The sequence below is a fragment of the Notolepis coatsorum genome (genome assembly GCF_963971535.1).
Source record: "Notolepis coatsorum genome assembly, chromosome: 10".
In the NCBI taxonomy this organism is placed as follows: domain Eukaryota; kingdom Metazoa; phylum Chordata; class Actinopteri; order Aulopiformes; family Paralepididae; genus Notolepis; species Notolepis coatsorum.
Genome location: NC_140174.1, coordinates 33,302,687 through 33,318,631, shown reverse-complemented (window position 1 = coordinate 33,318,631; position 15,945 = coordinate 33,302,687). Strand labels below are relative to the sequence as shown.

The following is a 15,945-nucleotide window of genomic DNA, read 5'->3' as shown; positions in this document are numbered from 1 at the left end:
AAAGTCCTGGGCTGAGGCTGACCCACTTTCTCCTCTGCCCTCCAGCTAGCCTGCTTCCTCTCCACTGCTAGAGCAACCGGTGGCACATATTGAAATGCATCTCTCCTTTTTCTGTAGGTCTCTCTTTTTCAAGGAGGAAACCAAAGCTATTGGGAGTTGGAGCTCTCCCACTTGGCGTCAAGTTGTCCCCCACGCCGACTGACTGGCTGGCTCTGTGAAGGGGAGGCTAGGGAAGGACGGTGGGGGGGGGGGGGGGTCATCTGACCTCTCTTCTTGACTCCTAACAGTTATCTTGAGTGTGAGGATAGCTTGTGTGTGTATTTATATAAATGGGGAGACTACATAAAGTCTAATTTTTTTGTTGCCTGACCAAACAAAACAACACAGCAGTCTTTGGCAAGAGCTCACTTTCTCAAAGACCCGGGGGAGGGTGGTGGGACCTGCATGTTCCTGCTTGTCCCTTGACAGCTCCATATGTGTGTGTGTCTGTGTTTGTGTTTATTGCTTGTGTGGGTGTGTAAGACTCCCCCTGTCCCTTGTCATTAGATTGCATGATTTAGGGTATCTCCACACACATTGTGGTCATAGCAAAATATGTGCTGGGTAGAGATGTTCACTCATCAATGACTTATAGGGTCTATTATCTCTCGCTCGCTCTCTTCTGTCTTTCGCCGTTCCTCCCTCACTAGTCCCTACTGCCTCCCACACACACACACACACACTGGGGGTTGACCAATTGCCAGCAGCTGTTGCTCATTTCACAATGGCCCCGCCCATCCTGTGAGTGCTGTGGAGTCGGGGGGTGTAGCGCTCTCCTCTCACTCTACTTGATATAATAAAGAACATGGAGCTTGAGGAATAATAAACTAGATCTTGTCATCTAGAAAGGACTGACCGGCCATTGGTGAGGGGACATTTAATTTATTGATTTCTCTTATGGCTTTGTTGTTGAGACTAGAGAGAGAGACAGACAGACAGACAGACCGACAGATAGAGAGGAGAGCAAGCGGTGAAGAGAAAGTAACTGCTGACTAGAGAGAGAGGTGGAAAGCCATGACAACAAGTCACAGACAGAACAGAAGGGATTGAATTTGAGCAAATGCAATTAGTGGTTTGTTGCTATTGTGAAAGCAATTTAATTTGAACTTTTATTTATTTAGAAAATTTTATTTGAGCTCATTTTATTATTATTAATTTAGTTCCGTCAAGGGGAAACGCCTGGCAATGGTTATTAAGTGGCTATTCTGTTATTAAATGTAATCACATTGTCTTCTATATTTTAGTTACACATGGGGAGCTCTGCTCATTATGGGATCACCCATCATTTTTTCCCCATTCCTCATAGGCTACTGTATTTTCAAACACCGTTTTCTATCTTAAAAGACAAACAATGAAACAAAACAAGTCCGGTAAAGTATATTTGACAGTGTCAACAATAATGAGTTATCTATTATCCAGACAACAAATTATTCGACCCCCAAGAGTGAGCTGGCTTCTTACTTCACTTAAGGGGAACAACACTCAAGTCAAATGTTCTAATGTTTCCATGGCCTAGACAAGTCAATCAATAGCTGTGAACATGAGCTACTCTCTCTCAAAGCCAGACACCAGAGATAAGAATAAAACATGTGATATCAAGTACAACGTCTGGAGCTTCTCCATTGACGATACATGGGAGACTTGAGTTTGTGGACTCACTTTGTTTTAATTTTTATATTATCCAAATGAGCTTTATTCTATAGTGGTCTCAGTTCTGAAACAGAAAATGTACATTATGAACTCAGAACGTTCCCCTGGGTGCTCTCGACTCATTGTCACAGTCTTAACCAATCCATTGTCTATGGAGCAACTTCAGATTTTATACTTTAGTTTATGGCATCACAAGTTTGAGTTTTAGCACTCTAGTGTTTGGATTTATGAGAGCGTTGCTCATTTTCACTCATAAGACAAGATGACATAACGTATGCATTATGAAATTGGGGCGTAGTTCCCCTTTAACCAGGCAGCAGGGGACTTGATTTGTAAACAGTGGTTGGAGACGGCTAGATTTCAACAAGAGAATGTAGTGCCTCGGGGTCCACTTCTACAAAGAGAGAAGAGGTTAACGTCTGCAGTTCTCTGGTGTGACCTTATAGCTTCAGAGTGTCTAGGTTTTACCCGTAGCTTTAACCACAAGAAGGGGAAGCTTTTAGAAGACTGTTCCCGGCAAGGGTGATTTTCTTTGACTCACTATCAGGAGTAGTCATCATTCGCTCTCTTTTTATTTCCCATTGGCCCAAGCTGTCCCTACTGGGCAGTTCGTTTGCCCAGCCTATAGTGTCTTTTCGTTGCAATATTTATGTATGAGGTCTGATCCTTTTTCAGTCCTCATTTCTCTGTATACACAGGGTTCGTACGGGTGCTGGAAATCCTTGAAAATGCTTGTATTTCAATGTGATGTTTTCACGTTTTGAAAAGTGCTTGAATTGTATATAAAGTGCTGGAAAGTTATTGAAATTGTAATTGCACTGTATAATAAATCGATATCTGACTGAATAGTTCGGTTTTTAGATAAAGAAATAAAATTTCGGAGATCGCCTTTCACACAAAATGAACGAGTCCTCTCTCTCGAGCCTCGCCACTCACGTGCCCGCCCCGCCAACGGCACCCCCCGCCCCTCCTGAAAGCTTGCTTTAATCCCAGTAACGTTAGCGAGCTTCTTATTAAATTTTTTAAGACGTTAGCAAGCTAGTCTTAAGTTTCTATATTTTCTCCCATCCCAATTTCGTATCATCCAATTCAACCCTCCCCTGTCACAAACGTTGTTTCTTGCCTCCCACAAGCCGGCTGCAATGTGGACTAAGTCATACATAGCACAAGTCCCCTCCGGTACTTGAGGTAACAGCAGTCGCATCTTTTCACCTGCGCAGCTCGATCTCTCAGTGGCGAGGAGTAACGCGTGGGAGGCTCACGCTGCCCCCGACACTTCCTGATTCTACTGCGCAGGTGTAACCCCAGGTTCAGATTCATAATTATCAGTTACATAAATAGTTCCTGTTTACCATGAGGTCCCACTTCCTGTATATAGCGTATGATGTCATGATTTGAAGGTTCTGGAACCTTTGTGATGTCATCCTATGATGTCATATAGAACATTCCGGAACCTCTTGGTTTCCTATATATTCAGCCAGCTCTCAAGCAGCCAGCCTCTTTCTCCTCAACCACTGGACCCGCAACATCACCCAGACGGACCGGACTAACCAACCGACTGGAAGCCGCAAGTCTCCACCAGCACCCCGGAGCAGTCCAGACCACCCCTCACCAAGCGTGCTCAGCTGGATAGATACCCGATGGCGAGCCAACCCCGGAACATTTGATAAGACTAATGGCAGCCTGATGTGAATACCCATGAGGCTCACCTAGTGCTCAACTATTGCTACACCACTAGTCCGGTAGGATTGAACTGAACGAGACTACAAGGACTTCCAAGGGAGGCAATCCCGTTCACCTTATGTTGTGATATTGTATTTTGTATTTGAATTGATTTAACTGGATATATGGATATAGATATTCTGCCATTGTATGATGTTATAATAGAACCTTCTAGAACATAGAACCTTCTAGAACCGGTTGTGGTGATGTCATAATAGACCTCGATTATCGCCGAATCACTTCCTGGTTTAAAGAGTTAACGGGCCAATTCACCTAATAAGGTATTTGCATTCCCTGATAAACTAATATAGAGTTACCGATGATAACCTCAGAGACGTCTGAATGAACCCCAATGTGTTGATCCAATCGACCTAGGCCTTGATATCGACCTAACCCTCCCGCAAGGAAAGGTTACTGACCTAATCTAAAAGGGATACTTCCAAGCATAAGTTGTACTTTACGTACGTATATATTATTACTGTTTATCTAGCGCGCTTTTAATTAAAACACCGGTTATTGTTATAACTCTGCCTCTGGTCTACAATTCTTTTAATTGTGTATATTACTCCTTGTCGCATTCGAACCTAGAACTGTGCCCGTGGCAAACAGCTGTTACTGGTATTAACACAAGTGCTACACAGGCGCACCAACCGACCTGTAGGAGTCGCTGTCCACAACGCCCAATCCCCACCCATCAGTTTCCCACCCCCTAATACGGCCAATGTGTATTAGTATGAACGACCAGCTAAACTGAAAGCAATGTGGAGCGCTGGGCTTGAACAGGCGAGCCCAGCGTCTCCGTCATTCGTGGCGAGCGCCTTGCCCACTACGCCACGTAGCCGCCCGTAACTCAAGTATTATTATTACTCAAGTACTGTACTTCATTAAAATCTCGAGGTACTTGTACTTTCATTATTTCAATTTTAGGGAACTTTCTACTTTTACTCCTACTACATTTCAAACAAAATATTGTACTTTTTTACTCCACTACGTTTATCTGAAGCCATCAGTTACTACTAGTTACTAAAGATTTAGCATAGAAAACGTGGCAAGAATTGATGATGTGCTTTAAAATTTGAAGCCTGCCAACTTCAAGAGGGCGTAATCAGAGCCTGCATAACTGCCAAGCGTCGGCGTACACCAACATCAAATAGAATGTGTACTTTTACTTTCAATACTTAAATAGATACTCGTCTACCTTTTACTTAAGAATGTTGAATGGAGGACTTTTATCAGAGTACTATTTTCATCTGGGTATTTCTACTTCTACTTAAGTAAAGGAACCGTATACTTCTTCCACCGCTGTCTGTATGCCGTGATTGATGTACCACAACCGTGGAAGAGACTGGCAGGTCGGTGTAAACACACGAAGAGAGAAGCCAAACAAAAGGGGAATACAAGAAGGACATGTGGTTGGTGCTCCTGCACTATGAGCACGGGCTGAGGTTTCATTAAAAAGGGATTATTAGGAGTGCTGTTGACACCGAAAGATAAAGTTTCCCCTTCTCTCTTGTTCTCTCTGTCTGTCTTTCTCGCTCTCTCTCTCTCTCCCTCCTTTGGCAGATGTGTTGATAGAAGCCCGGTGTCGAAGCCCAGAGTCCTTTTGTAGGCTACTTAACAGTCCCCCCTCCTCCACCACCCCTTGCTCCCTGGCTAACCCAAAACATTGTCCCGAGAAGCACGGCGCCCTCTCCCGCCCTCTCCTCCTGCCCAGCCGCAGTCTCCATGTTCTCCCGGGAGGAGCAGAGGGCAGGGGGCACACGCGCAGCCTGCCAGCCGGGATTGGTCTCGCCATGACGACCATGGGCCTCCAGAGGAGGCTGGTTTTCTGCTTCTTGGCCATCACCTCCCTGCTGGGGATCTACATCCTGTGCCTAAGCCTGGAGATCCGCGTTCCCTGGCGCATGGTGGACCTCACGCATGACATCAGTTACACCCAGGGACCAATCAGGTGGGATATGGGGAACCCTTGGCATGTAGTGGAATACATTTCTGGCACCAAGCGTTGTTTTTGTGATTCCAATATTCACACTGTGCTTAAATTAAAGATACATGTTATACAGACGAGGATATTGTTAGAATGTTAGTTTAAAACATGTAGGCTACTCTGTATCATGTGCCGGTTTATAATTTCTATGTAATCCAGGTTGTCTCCCCTAATGGCCAGCCAGGTCATAACATGAGACAGAGGGCTTGCTTTCTGAGATCATGGAGGAAATGAAAAGTTCCATGGTTTTCGGTAACCAGTAACCACCACTTATTCCCCTGTAGTTGTGTCATTGTGGTTTTGACAAAGGAGCCACACAGAGTTGCTCCTAGACTCACTGGAGGTGGTCTCTTACAGACATGTGAAATGTAAGCCTTGTTATAACGGGCTGTGGTCCAGCTTTAAATGCCAGCAAGATCAGATAAGATGCATTAACGGGGGGGGGGGGGGGGGGTGGCTGACTCTCAATGGTCTTTTTCAGACACTAAATGATAAGTTTGGGTATTCAGAGCTCGCAGGTCTGTCATTTTGTGCTGCTGGAGAGCCAGGGCCAGCCAGAGGCATAAACAAACTAAGCGCCTGCTTAGGGCCCCCATGACTTTTTTTGGGGACAAAAATCAATACAATTATACAACTTTACAAGGACAACAGGATGCAAGCAAAACAAGGCATACAAAAGTGTGCAAACGCTGCTTTCTATGGATTGTGTTTGTGAATACAGCTATTACCATGTTGGCAGGTTCCTTTCATCTGTAGCTTTATTATCTATGTTCTCTGAAAATAAAATGTCATTGTGGATGTGAATTTATGCAAAGTTGCAAAGGATAGTAAGGGAGAGAGAGAGAGGCTGATTTAAGAGGTAAAGTGCCAGACAGCACAGCAAAACATTAGGGGGGGGGGGGGGGGGGGCAAATAAACTTCTGCTTAGGGACCCATAAAGGCTTGGGTCGGACCTGCGGAGAGCAGGGTCTTATTAAGCCGTATTCAAATAGCCATGTGCTTATCCTTTTCACTTCCGTGCTATGGCTCTGTAGTCTTGTGAGGAGTCGTAACGCGTCCTGCTGTAGTCTGAAAGCTTTCTGCCTTTCCCCCTCCTACTTTTATGGCTACTTCTAAGAAGTCAACTGTTGAGTCTACTTGCTTATCTCTCATCATCTTCCCTCCCCTGTAGTTATCTATGTACCTTTGATCTCCGTTGGGACGCTAACAAGTCCCAGTTACACTTTTACATGCTTGCTCTATTACATTTCAGCCTCATTAGACTGCTTTATGAGGTTTACTTCCTGCGGAGTGTGACATCAACAGCGTCTGATTGGCTAGCCTAATAATAAGTGACCAGTCGGGGTAAAGCAAGTACCATGGTTACCTGACACTGCAGCTGTCTGTCGGTACCAGATGGGTTACTTACTTTGGTTTATTTCATTTATGACAGGGTCCTAAGTAAGTTAACACATTAAGCTTTTTGGAAATATTCCATGCAACTGAATAATATAAGTCTGGTTTGACTCCAGTGTTGACAAACATTACCCATGTAAACAAACCTTATATAGCCACCAAAATACAAGACATGCAATTAATTAAAAGCTCATATTTACCCATTGCTCAATGTTAGCCCTTGTATCAAGAGCTGAGACAATCAAGAGAATAAAATATGTCTTGGTGGTGGTGTGGGCCACCCATTTGTTTATATTTGGACTACTGATTTCTTCACTTCGGTAGATCGCTTGTAGTAGTGAAGATGGGGTCATCCCTATGTTCCCCGATTGATTGATTGAACATTTGATACATTTTTATTATTTTATTTATTAATGTCCCGCCTTGTTTCGAACTGGTTAAGCTTAGGCCCTCTTTCGAAGTTGGTTACGGTTAGAGTTTGGAATCAGGGCTGGTGGTGGTCTGACTAATAGTCAGACCACCACCAGCCCTGATTCCAAACTCAGTGACTATCTATCGCTACCGGGGAACATAGACATGCTCCCATGAAGATAATGTGTAATATCCTGTTTTTAGATCAAGAAATATGCTGTGAATGCCTGTCTGGACTCATACATTATATAGAGAAGTAAAAGAGGAACACAAGTTTTTTTCACTGCATTGTTTTGGGTGATTGAGGGCCATGGGTATTTATTGTATGGATGAGGAAGAGTTTTGAGGAAATTCAGTATCTCGCTCTTGTTATGTCTACAAATCGTGGAGGTCACCCAGTGTTTACAGGATACACAAGAGTTTTATTTGTCACGGCACACAGGTATACAGTGAAATGCGGGGGTTTGTTGGGCAGATAAGACAAATGGGCGGACCCTGATGTAAACAAGACAAACGTCTTTCAAGGTCTGCATCCCCTTAACAATTGTGTATTGAGCCGTACTGTATTGTACCCATTCTGCAATCTGTTAAATAAAGTTTTCATTCATTCATATATAAAGCACCTCTTCTCCCTGGCGCCGTTGAGCTTTTTAGCCTCCTACTCTTGCAAGTGATTTTTATGTTAATAGTCTGGGGGATTTCCCTCAACTACGGGCAACATATAGCCCCTTACGGGCAACACAACATTTGCAAAGAATAACAATGTAAATAAAAACACTTATGGCAGCCAAGGGAGTGAGCTGCTCGATCAGTGCCAAATATTGTGTCTTCCAACAACAGGTCACAGGACTCCGAGGAGGCTCCTGGCAGTAACGGTGAGCAGTCGAGCCCAGCCACTCACCCGAAGCTCTTGTCTGGACATGAACGCACAAGAAGCACCGCACAGACCGCAACGTTAAAGACCCAGCGTGCTTCAGCCACCGCGGCAGAAGCAGCCAAAGCCCGGCCTCTGTCGGGGGATGTTGCCGGGTCTAATGGCAAGCCTGGCGGAGACGGAGGCACCGGGACGACTACCAAAGCCCCTAATCTGCCGCCTCGGCCGGCGCCCACCCACGCTGTCGAGGCAACAGAACCTCCCTACATCGGAGATACTTACACCAGTGAGAACACCCCACTGCAAACAGTGAGTTTACTCAACACCCATTTATAGAGTCTTGCTTATTGTGGCTCCGGCCATCTGTGTAAACAACACCCGCAGACACTGACACTACGGATTCTGCTAACCGACACGCACGGCGCACATAAAAAATAATGACTATTCGGCCACAATGGGTGGCGGTGGGGGCGGGGTAAGGTGATCTGTGTTGGCTGGCTGCGAGATGACACGGGTGATACTCTTGTTCGCCAAGGGCTTACACAAGCACATAGTCTAGACATAGGTGAATGAATGAATGAATGAAAACTTTATTTAACAGATTGCAGAATGGGTACAATACAGTACGGCTCAATACATACAATTGTTAAGGGGATGCAGACCTGAGAAAGACGTTTGTCTTGTTTCCATCAGGGTCCCCCATTTTCAATTCATATAGACATTTATGACATACACAACATACATGACATTTATGGCATAGGGACATATAGGTATTTAGTACTGATACATTTGTGACATAGGCGGTATTCAAATATACAGTACTGTTACCCCTAGATCCTGACAGAGTATATACATATGATGGGGAGGGGACTGTACATTAGGAGGGGGTGGGTGGGTGGGAGGGAAATATACATACGGCGGGGAGGGAATATATACATGCGGTGGGGAGGAGACTGTCTATTAGGAGGTGGTGGGGGTTTTGGGCATTTACGGTGGCCAGTTTCGAATTGCAGCCTCCCGTAGGTGCTCTTTAAGGGCGGTTTTGAATGTGGGCAGGGATTCACATTCCTTTACAGCTTTGGGTAGGGCGTTCCACATTGTTGTGGCATAATTGCGAAACGTGTTTAGTCCCTTGTTTGAGCCGAATCTGGGTTTAACATGATTTGTTGAGCTTCCTCTGGTGTAGTGGTTGTGGTATTCACTGACCTTTGGGAAGTATTTTGACATGTACATGGGCACCCCGGTCGTATAGTGTATCTTGTAGACCAGGCCCATTGCAAGTTGCTGTACTCTGTCGTCTACTCTAAGCCATCCTAGGTTGGCAAAGTGGGCAGGGGTGAGGTGGGTTCTGGGGTTCAGGTCAAGTAGTAGTCTGACCAGTTTGTTTTGTGATGTTTGTAATTTTGTTTTAAGCGCCTTTGAGGTGCTTTGGTACCATGAGGTGCACGCATAGTCATAGTACCCTTGAATGAGTGCTCCTGCCAGAGTCTTCAGGGTATTCTTGTTTACCAGAGAGGAGATCCGGTACAAGAATCTAGTTCGTTGGTTGACTTTTTTTATTACATTGGATGCCATTTTGTCACAGGAAAGATTTGCCTCTAGGATGGAACCCAGGTAGGTAATTTCGTCTTTCCTTGTGACAATATTGTCACCCACTGTAACTGAGAATCCGTCGGTCTTGCTGAGTTTGTTATTTGAACCGAAGAGAATGGACTCTGTTTTGCCCATGTGTAATGATAGTTTGTTATCAGCGAGCCATATGCAGATTTTGCCTAGTTCCGTGCTGAGGGTTTTTTCAACCTGCAATTTGTTCTTGTCAGAGACCAGCAGGGCTGAGTCGTCCGCAAACAGGAACAAGTTGCAGTCACAGGCTGACGACATGTCATTTGCATAAATTAGGAAGAGTAGCGGTCCTAGTATGCTTCCTTGTGGAACACCACAGCTCACTGTGAGGGGGGGGGATAGAGTACCGTTTACCTCTACCATCTGTTCTCTCCCCTCCAGGTAGGATTGCATCCAGCTCACTGATAGGCTATCAAAACCAATTGCTTTTAGCTTGTCCATTAGAATGGAGTGATTGACAGTGTCGAAGGCCTTTTGTAGGTCCAGCATGACCATGCCGCAGTATTTGCCAGCGTCCACCTCTTGTTTGATGTGGTCGTTCAAATAGAGGAGGCATGTGTCAGTGGAGTGGGACGTTCTGAAGCCAGATTGGAATTCGTAGATTAGGTTTTTTTCCGCCAGGTACTTTTCGACCTGTTCGTAGACTATTTTCTCCATGACTTTCGAGATGGAGGTAAGAATAGAAACAGGGCGGTAGTTGCCTGGGTCTAATTTGCTGCCCTTTTTGTGTAGAGGGGTCACTCTCGCAATTTTGAAGTCCTTGGGGACGTGCCCCTGTCTTATAGAGAGGTTTATTATGTGTGTGATGACTGGGGTGATGGCGGCTGCTGCGTCTCTGAGGAATTTGGAGGGGATGTTGTCATGGCCAGTGGCCTTGTTAGGTTGGAGGGCGCTCAATTTTTTGAGTACCTCATCGGTTGTTACCATTTCAAGTTTGAAGTCGTCTTTGTGGACCCCTAGGTTTTTGTAGTATGCTACTATGTGTTCTACCCCATAATGCCCTGAGTGGGAGGGTAGTTTGTTTACCAGTGTTGTGGCTATGTTTGTGAAGAAGATGTTTAAGTAATTGGCTACATCCAGCTTGTCTGTGATGAGCGTGTTGTCCGTCTTTATGTTTATGTTTGAGAATCTGGTTTTAAGTTTTTTACTGCAGCCTAGTTGATTATTGAGTAATTTCCAAAGTTCGCGGGGTTTGTTTTTGTTTTCCTCAGTTTTGTCGTTGATGAAATTTTTTTTTGCGGTTCTGATCATGGTGTTTATGTCATTTCTTAGTCTGTTTCTTTGGATTTTTAGTTCAACCACGTGGGCTTGGAGTTCACTGTTTGAGCTTTTGGAAAGCTTTGTCTGACTTTTAATGGTAATCAAAGCGTCAGTAAATGACCAAGTATGGCTTTGTCAATATTCCAATGTACAGTTTTGCTTGTACAGTGTACTAGTCGCGGTCTTAATTTAAGAGCTTGGCGGAAAAGCGTTCGCACACGAAATACGTCGATGATTGATATTCGGGCCCAGTGGCCCACACGTTTCTATGGGTGGATGCCGCAGTAGAAAGGGAGTAGGCAATTTTTCCTCGGTGAATGTGAAATGAAATCAAGTCTCCCGTCCCGAGGGCCTGACTCCGGTTCTTTGGCTTCCTCTGTCCCTCTGCGAGTGTTCCATCAGCATGGAAGAATGATGTAGTCTCATCACATTGTGTGTAGAGACTAGAGAGAGAGAATACATTTGAAAAAATGACCCATAGGCTGTCTACTCAGGGCCTTGTGCGTCTCATGTGAACAATCATTGGTTTCATTGTGGGTTTTTTTGGCTTGTGAAACTAATGAAATTCCTCTTCCATGTGATGGTGATGTCTCTTCCATGTGTGCTGACATACACAGCACAGTATGATGCATGTGCTGACGTGTACACAGTATGATGCATGTGTGTGCTGATTTGTACACAGTCTCATGCATGTGTGCTGACATGTACACAGCACAGTATGATGCAGAAGACTTTAACAAGAAACTTGAATCACATACAGTATCGGACCCTTTGTATCTTTGGACCATAAACAATGTGTGTGTGTGTGTGTGTTTGTACACTAGTGGTGGGGGAAAACATCGATATAGTATAGCGTGGCGATTGATACAAGTATCGATATTTTATTATGCAATCTTTTATTTATTTATTTTCTGTATAAGGAAGTTGCATTGTTCATTTCAATACCTGTAATAGTACAGTAGTCCACACACACGCATGCACACATGTGCATTCAGTTAAGTTGGAATATGACTGTAATACAATCAGTTCAGTTTCTCAGGTACATGCAACACAGATTACAGTGTTCAACGTCTGTCTGCTTGAGAAAATCCCGTTTGCCGCAATACAAATTATTGAAGTGAGATGAACAGACTGAAAACTTTATTTTATTAGATAAAACATGTTGACAAAGTTTTACTTTGCAGTTGAAAAAAGGTAATATATCGCAATATTAATAACGCAATACTCAGCATATCGCAATATATTTTGAATCGCAATACTATCATATCGTGACTTAAGTATCGTGATGATAATATCGTATTGTGAGGCCTCTGCCCTCTGGTGATTCCCACCCCTAGTGTACACAGTATCTGTGTCCGGTTGGTGGGTCCATGAACGGGTGTGTACAATTGCCTGCTTTGTTTGCGTGGTTATACGTTTCTTTTGTATGCATGTGCGTCAGCAATATCATGTCAATTTCACAAGGGGTGGAAAAAACTCATCCCTCGCCTAGTCTATTTTCTGTGGCTGACTGGCTGCATAATTGGTTTACTAGATAATTGCCCCCAGCGGGTTAATATTGCGGTTGCGCATCGTTCCAGTGGAACTAAGGCAGCTGGCTGGTAGTAGTGTGGGCTCTGTAATAATAGTCGTGCAGAGTCTGTATGTAGGCGTTGCAGTATGTTGGTACTAAGTAAGTCCTCTTGATTGAATAGGCTGTGGATAGTAGCGATAAGACCCTCGGTGTTGTGGTGTGTGTATGTGAGTACACACAAGTGTGTGCAATGCTGGCGTGTGTTTGCCTGTCTGCCTGTGTATGTGAGTACACACACACAAGTGTGTGCAATGTAGGCGTGTTTGCCTGCCTGTGTGTGCTGAGTACATGGATGTGTGGTATGCTAACAACACTATCGTGGCATCTGCCCTCTCTAGGATTGCCCAGGCAGTATAAGAAAGAAGGTCCCAACGACTGAGTTTGATGGTCGTTTTCTGCGTCATATTCCAGTCCTCCAGTGGGCCAAGCACGCCACACCTGATCAGTACCGGCGCCTCAGCCGCTACCCAGGAGCACACGGCTGGGGCGGGATTGACTATGAGAGTAAGTCGTTCGTCTCTGTATCCACACCTTCTCAATTCAAATAGCCTATTGAGAGAGAGAGATGAGGGAACTGCCGTTGGTCGGATTCAGAATATTTCTGTTGTCGTTTTTCTACCGCACACGTGTGGCTCAGTGAATCGACACTTGCCGGGGCGCGTGGGAGGCTCACCGCGCGCTAACGGCACATACATCAACAATTATTTTGGGAGAAAATCTTTTATTAACTCATTCAGCGCTGCAGGCCTAGAGCATATTTGTTCCTACTACGCCACCGCTCTTAAGAGATAGGAATGCGTGGTGGTGTTTGCAGGGCTATATCTATATTCTATATTATAGCTATGGATACAATACTATGGCTCATTTGACATCAACTATCCCATCGTTCAATATGTGAAAAGGAATGCATTTTTTCATGTATACGTTCGCGTGTTATACCGTGGTGAATATAAAAGTTTCAGAGTGATCCTGGCTAATTACATAAAACGGCGATATGGAGGAATACGTGAATTTTACTAAACGCGTTGGCGTTGCTCGCCTGGACACGCTACTATTTCCAAATCAAATGTATAATAGGTATTATGTTTCATCATGAATGCATGAAAGGGGGGGGGGGGGGTAATTTTTTGATGCTTTGATCGTCACCAACGGCATACGTTCTGGAGTATGTTACACTTGGTCGTTGCGATCGAGGTGAAATCATGGTTGGATCAAAGCAGGTTTGATGTCATATAGTCCTTACCTTCACTAGGAGGTACCCCAAAAAGAATATTCCAATTGTCTGATCGCGATTTCCAGTATTGGTGTCCATCGTGTCGCCAACATAATCCACCACAACACATGCATCGGGAGCATTGGACGCGTTTCAATGCCATCGAGTGAACCGCTAGACTCGCCTGACCAAGAAAACTGCGCCCGGAGACATTTGAATGTAACACCGGGTATGAAAAAAAAGGTTTCGAAGGGTGGGCGATACTGCCACCTACCTCGATGCGGCCGGTATTGCACTCTAGCGATCTCAGAGTGGTTCCCTATGGTAACCCTGAGGTCCATGTGAGATAAATGAATAAAAATATAGAATAAAAGAAATAACGATGAAAACCCGACTATACTCTGGTCTGGCGCTGAGCGGTTGGCGATTTAACCCGAATTTCCTCGGGTCTGGCGCTGATTGAGTTAACACACCTTTCTAAAAGCTATGTGGATGTTTTTTTTTACATTTTTTTGAATTTTTTTTACAGTTCCTCTGTAACACCGTTTTAACTGTTCTTTTTTTTTAAATTATTACCCCCCCCCCCTCCTTTTTCCGATTCTTCTCCCATGCCACTGTTTTAGTCGTTATGCCAATTCCCAACCCCCTTCCTGGTTGTTACGCACTCCCCCCTACTGTTTGTCCGGGAGACCGGAGACTGTCACATGCTTTCCTCCGACGCATGTGCAGCCAGCCGGCAGCCAGCCTGGCAGCGCAGATTCTCACCGGGAGAGTGTAACGTGTGGAAGGTCACACTACCTCCCTCCAGATTCTACCCTCGCTGTGCAGGCGCCCCGACCGAACTGTAGGGGTCGCTGTCCACAACGCCCAGGACCCACCCATCAGCTTTCCCACCCCTAACACTGCCAATTGTGTTAGTATGAACGACCAGCCAAGCTGATAGCAACGCCGAGAGCTGGATTCGAACCCAGCGTCTCCAGCGTTGATGGCGAGCGCCTTGCCCACTACACCACCTAGCCGCCTTCTTTTTCTTTTTTAATAAAATTTATTTTCTTGGGGAAATCCGGGGTTTGAAATCCTGTGTCCTGCCAATGCCATATATCAGTGTTATCTGGATAGAGGGAGAGGCATTTACAGTTGTTCAAACAAACATGTACAATAGGCCTCTTCACGGATGTGCTTATCAGCTAAGATGCATATCAGGGCTTGTGTGTTTAGCACGTGCACACGTATAGATTTTCTCTCACACGGCCGCTGAGACCAGTCTTGCATGAAGAAAAAAAAATTAAAATGGAAAACATATCTTGCTTTCTCTTCTGCCAAATGTCTCTTCTGCCAAAAGTGATAGGCTCGTAAAAAATATTATTTGAATTTTTAAATTCCAATTCAGTATTTCCAACTGAAATGTCTTTTGTGTGCCAACACAGCCCTGGCGGCGAGTCTCTCCGTCCTCAACTCCTCCGCCAACTGGCTGATGTTTGACGACTGGACGCCTGGCAACAAAACGCGATGCATCCGCTGTGCCGTCGTGGGGAACGGAGGCATCCTGAAGAACTCCAAGAGAGGGCGGGAGATCGACCGGCACGACTACGTCCTCAGGTACGTGCCTTCCCTGAGGTGGTTCACCTGGAAAGCCATTGCAATGGTTTGGAATGAGGACCCAACACCCTCATGACGGTCTTCCCCTACGTCTTCCCGCAAGCTGGTTAACTTTCTCTTTTTCGCTTGCCAAAAATGTTTTTGACCCAAACACAACACTTATTAAATTGTAAATGGCTACATTTTATATAGCGCTTTACAATTTGTTACTCACATTTTACACATTCACTCACACATTCACACACAGACTGCGGAGGCAACCATGCAAGGTGCCAACCTGCACATCACAAGCAATTAGCGGTTAAGTGTCTTGCTCAAGGACACTTTGACACGCTGCCCGGGAGGAGCGGGAATGGAACTGGGAACCTTTGGATTACCAGATGACTGCTCTACCTCCCGAGCCACTGTCACCCCACATTAGTTTACACAATCTTGTTATAATTAAGAGATTAGCTGAAAACAATAATTGATTAAGCTAGATGTATAAAATATATAATACGAGTTTCATGTTAGCATTTCCTGTTAGCAGTTAGCATTTCCTGGATGACAATTAAGTGTGGCCAGCTGGGCAATAGTGACCATGATAGGTTCCCAAGATT

At 44.9% G+C, this 15,945-nt stretch overlaps 1 protein-coding gene across 1 annotated transcript in view; it reads left to right on the top strand.

The window, feature by feature from the left end:
* Positions 1-794: 794 nt before the first annotated feature.
* st6galnac (ST6 (alpha-N-acetyl-neuraminyl-2,3-beta-galactosyl-1,3)-N-acetylgalactosaminide alpha-2,6-sialyltransferase) overlaps positions 795-15,945 on the top strand; it is a 38,283-nt gene continuing 23,132 nt past the window's right edge. The window contains exons 1-5 of the mRNA XM_084323612.1: positions 795-904; positions 4,975-5,362; positions 8,045-8,387; positions 12,873-13,038; positions 15,175-15,346. Of these exons, the coding sequence (XP_084179738.1) occupies positions 5,205-5,362; positions 8,045-8,387; positions 12,873-13,038; positions 15,175-15,346 (839 nt within the window). The 5' untranslated portion in view covers positions 795-904; positions 4,975-5,204. The remainder of the gene's footprint in view (positions 905-4,974; positions 5,363-8,044; positions 8,388-12,872; positions 13,039-15,174; positions 15,347-15,945) is intronic.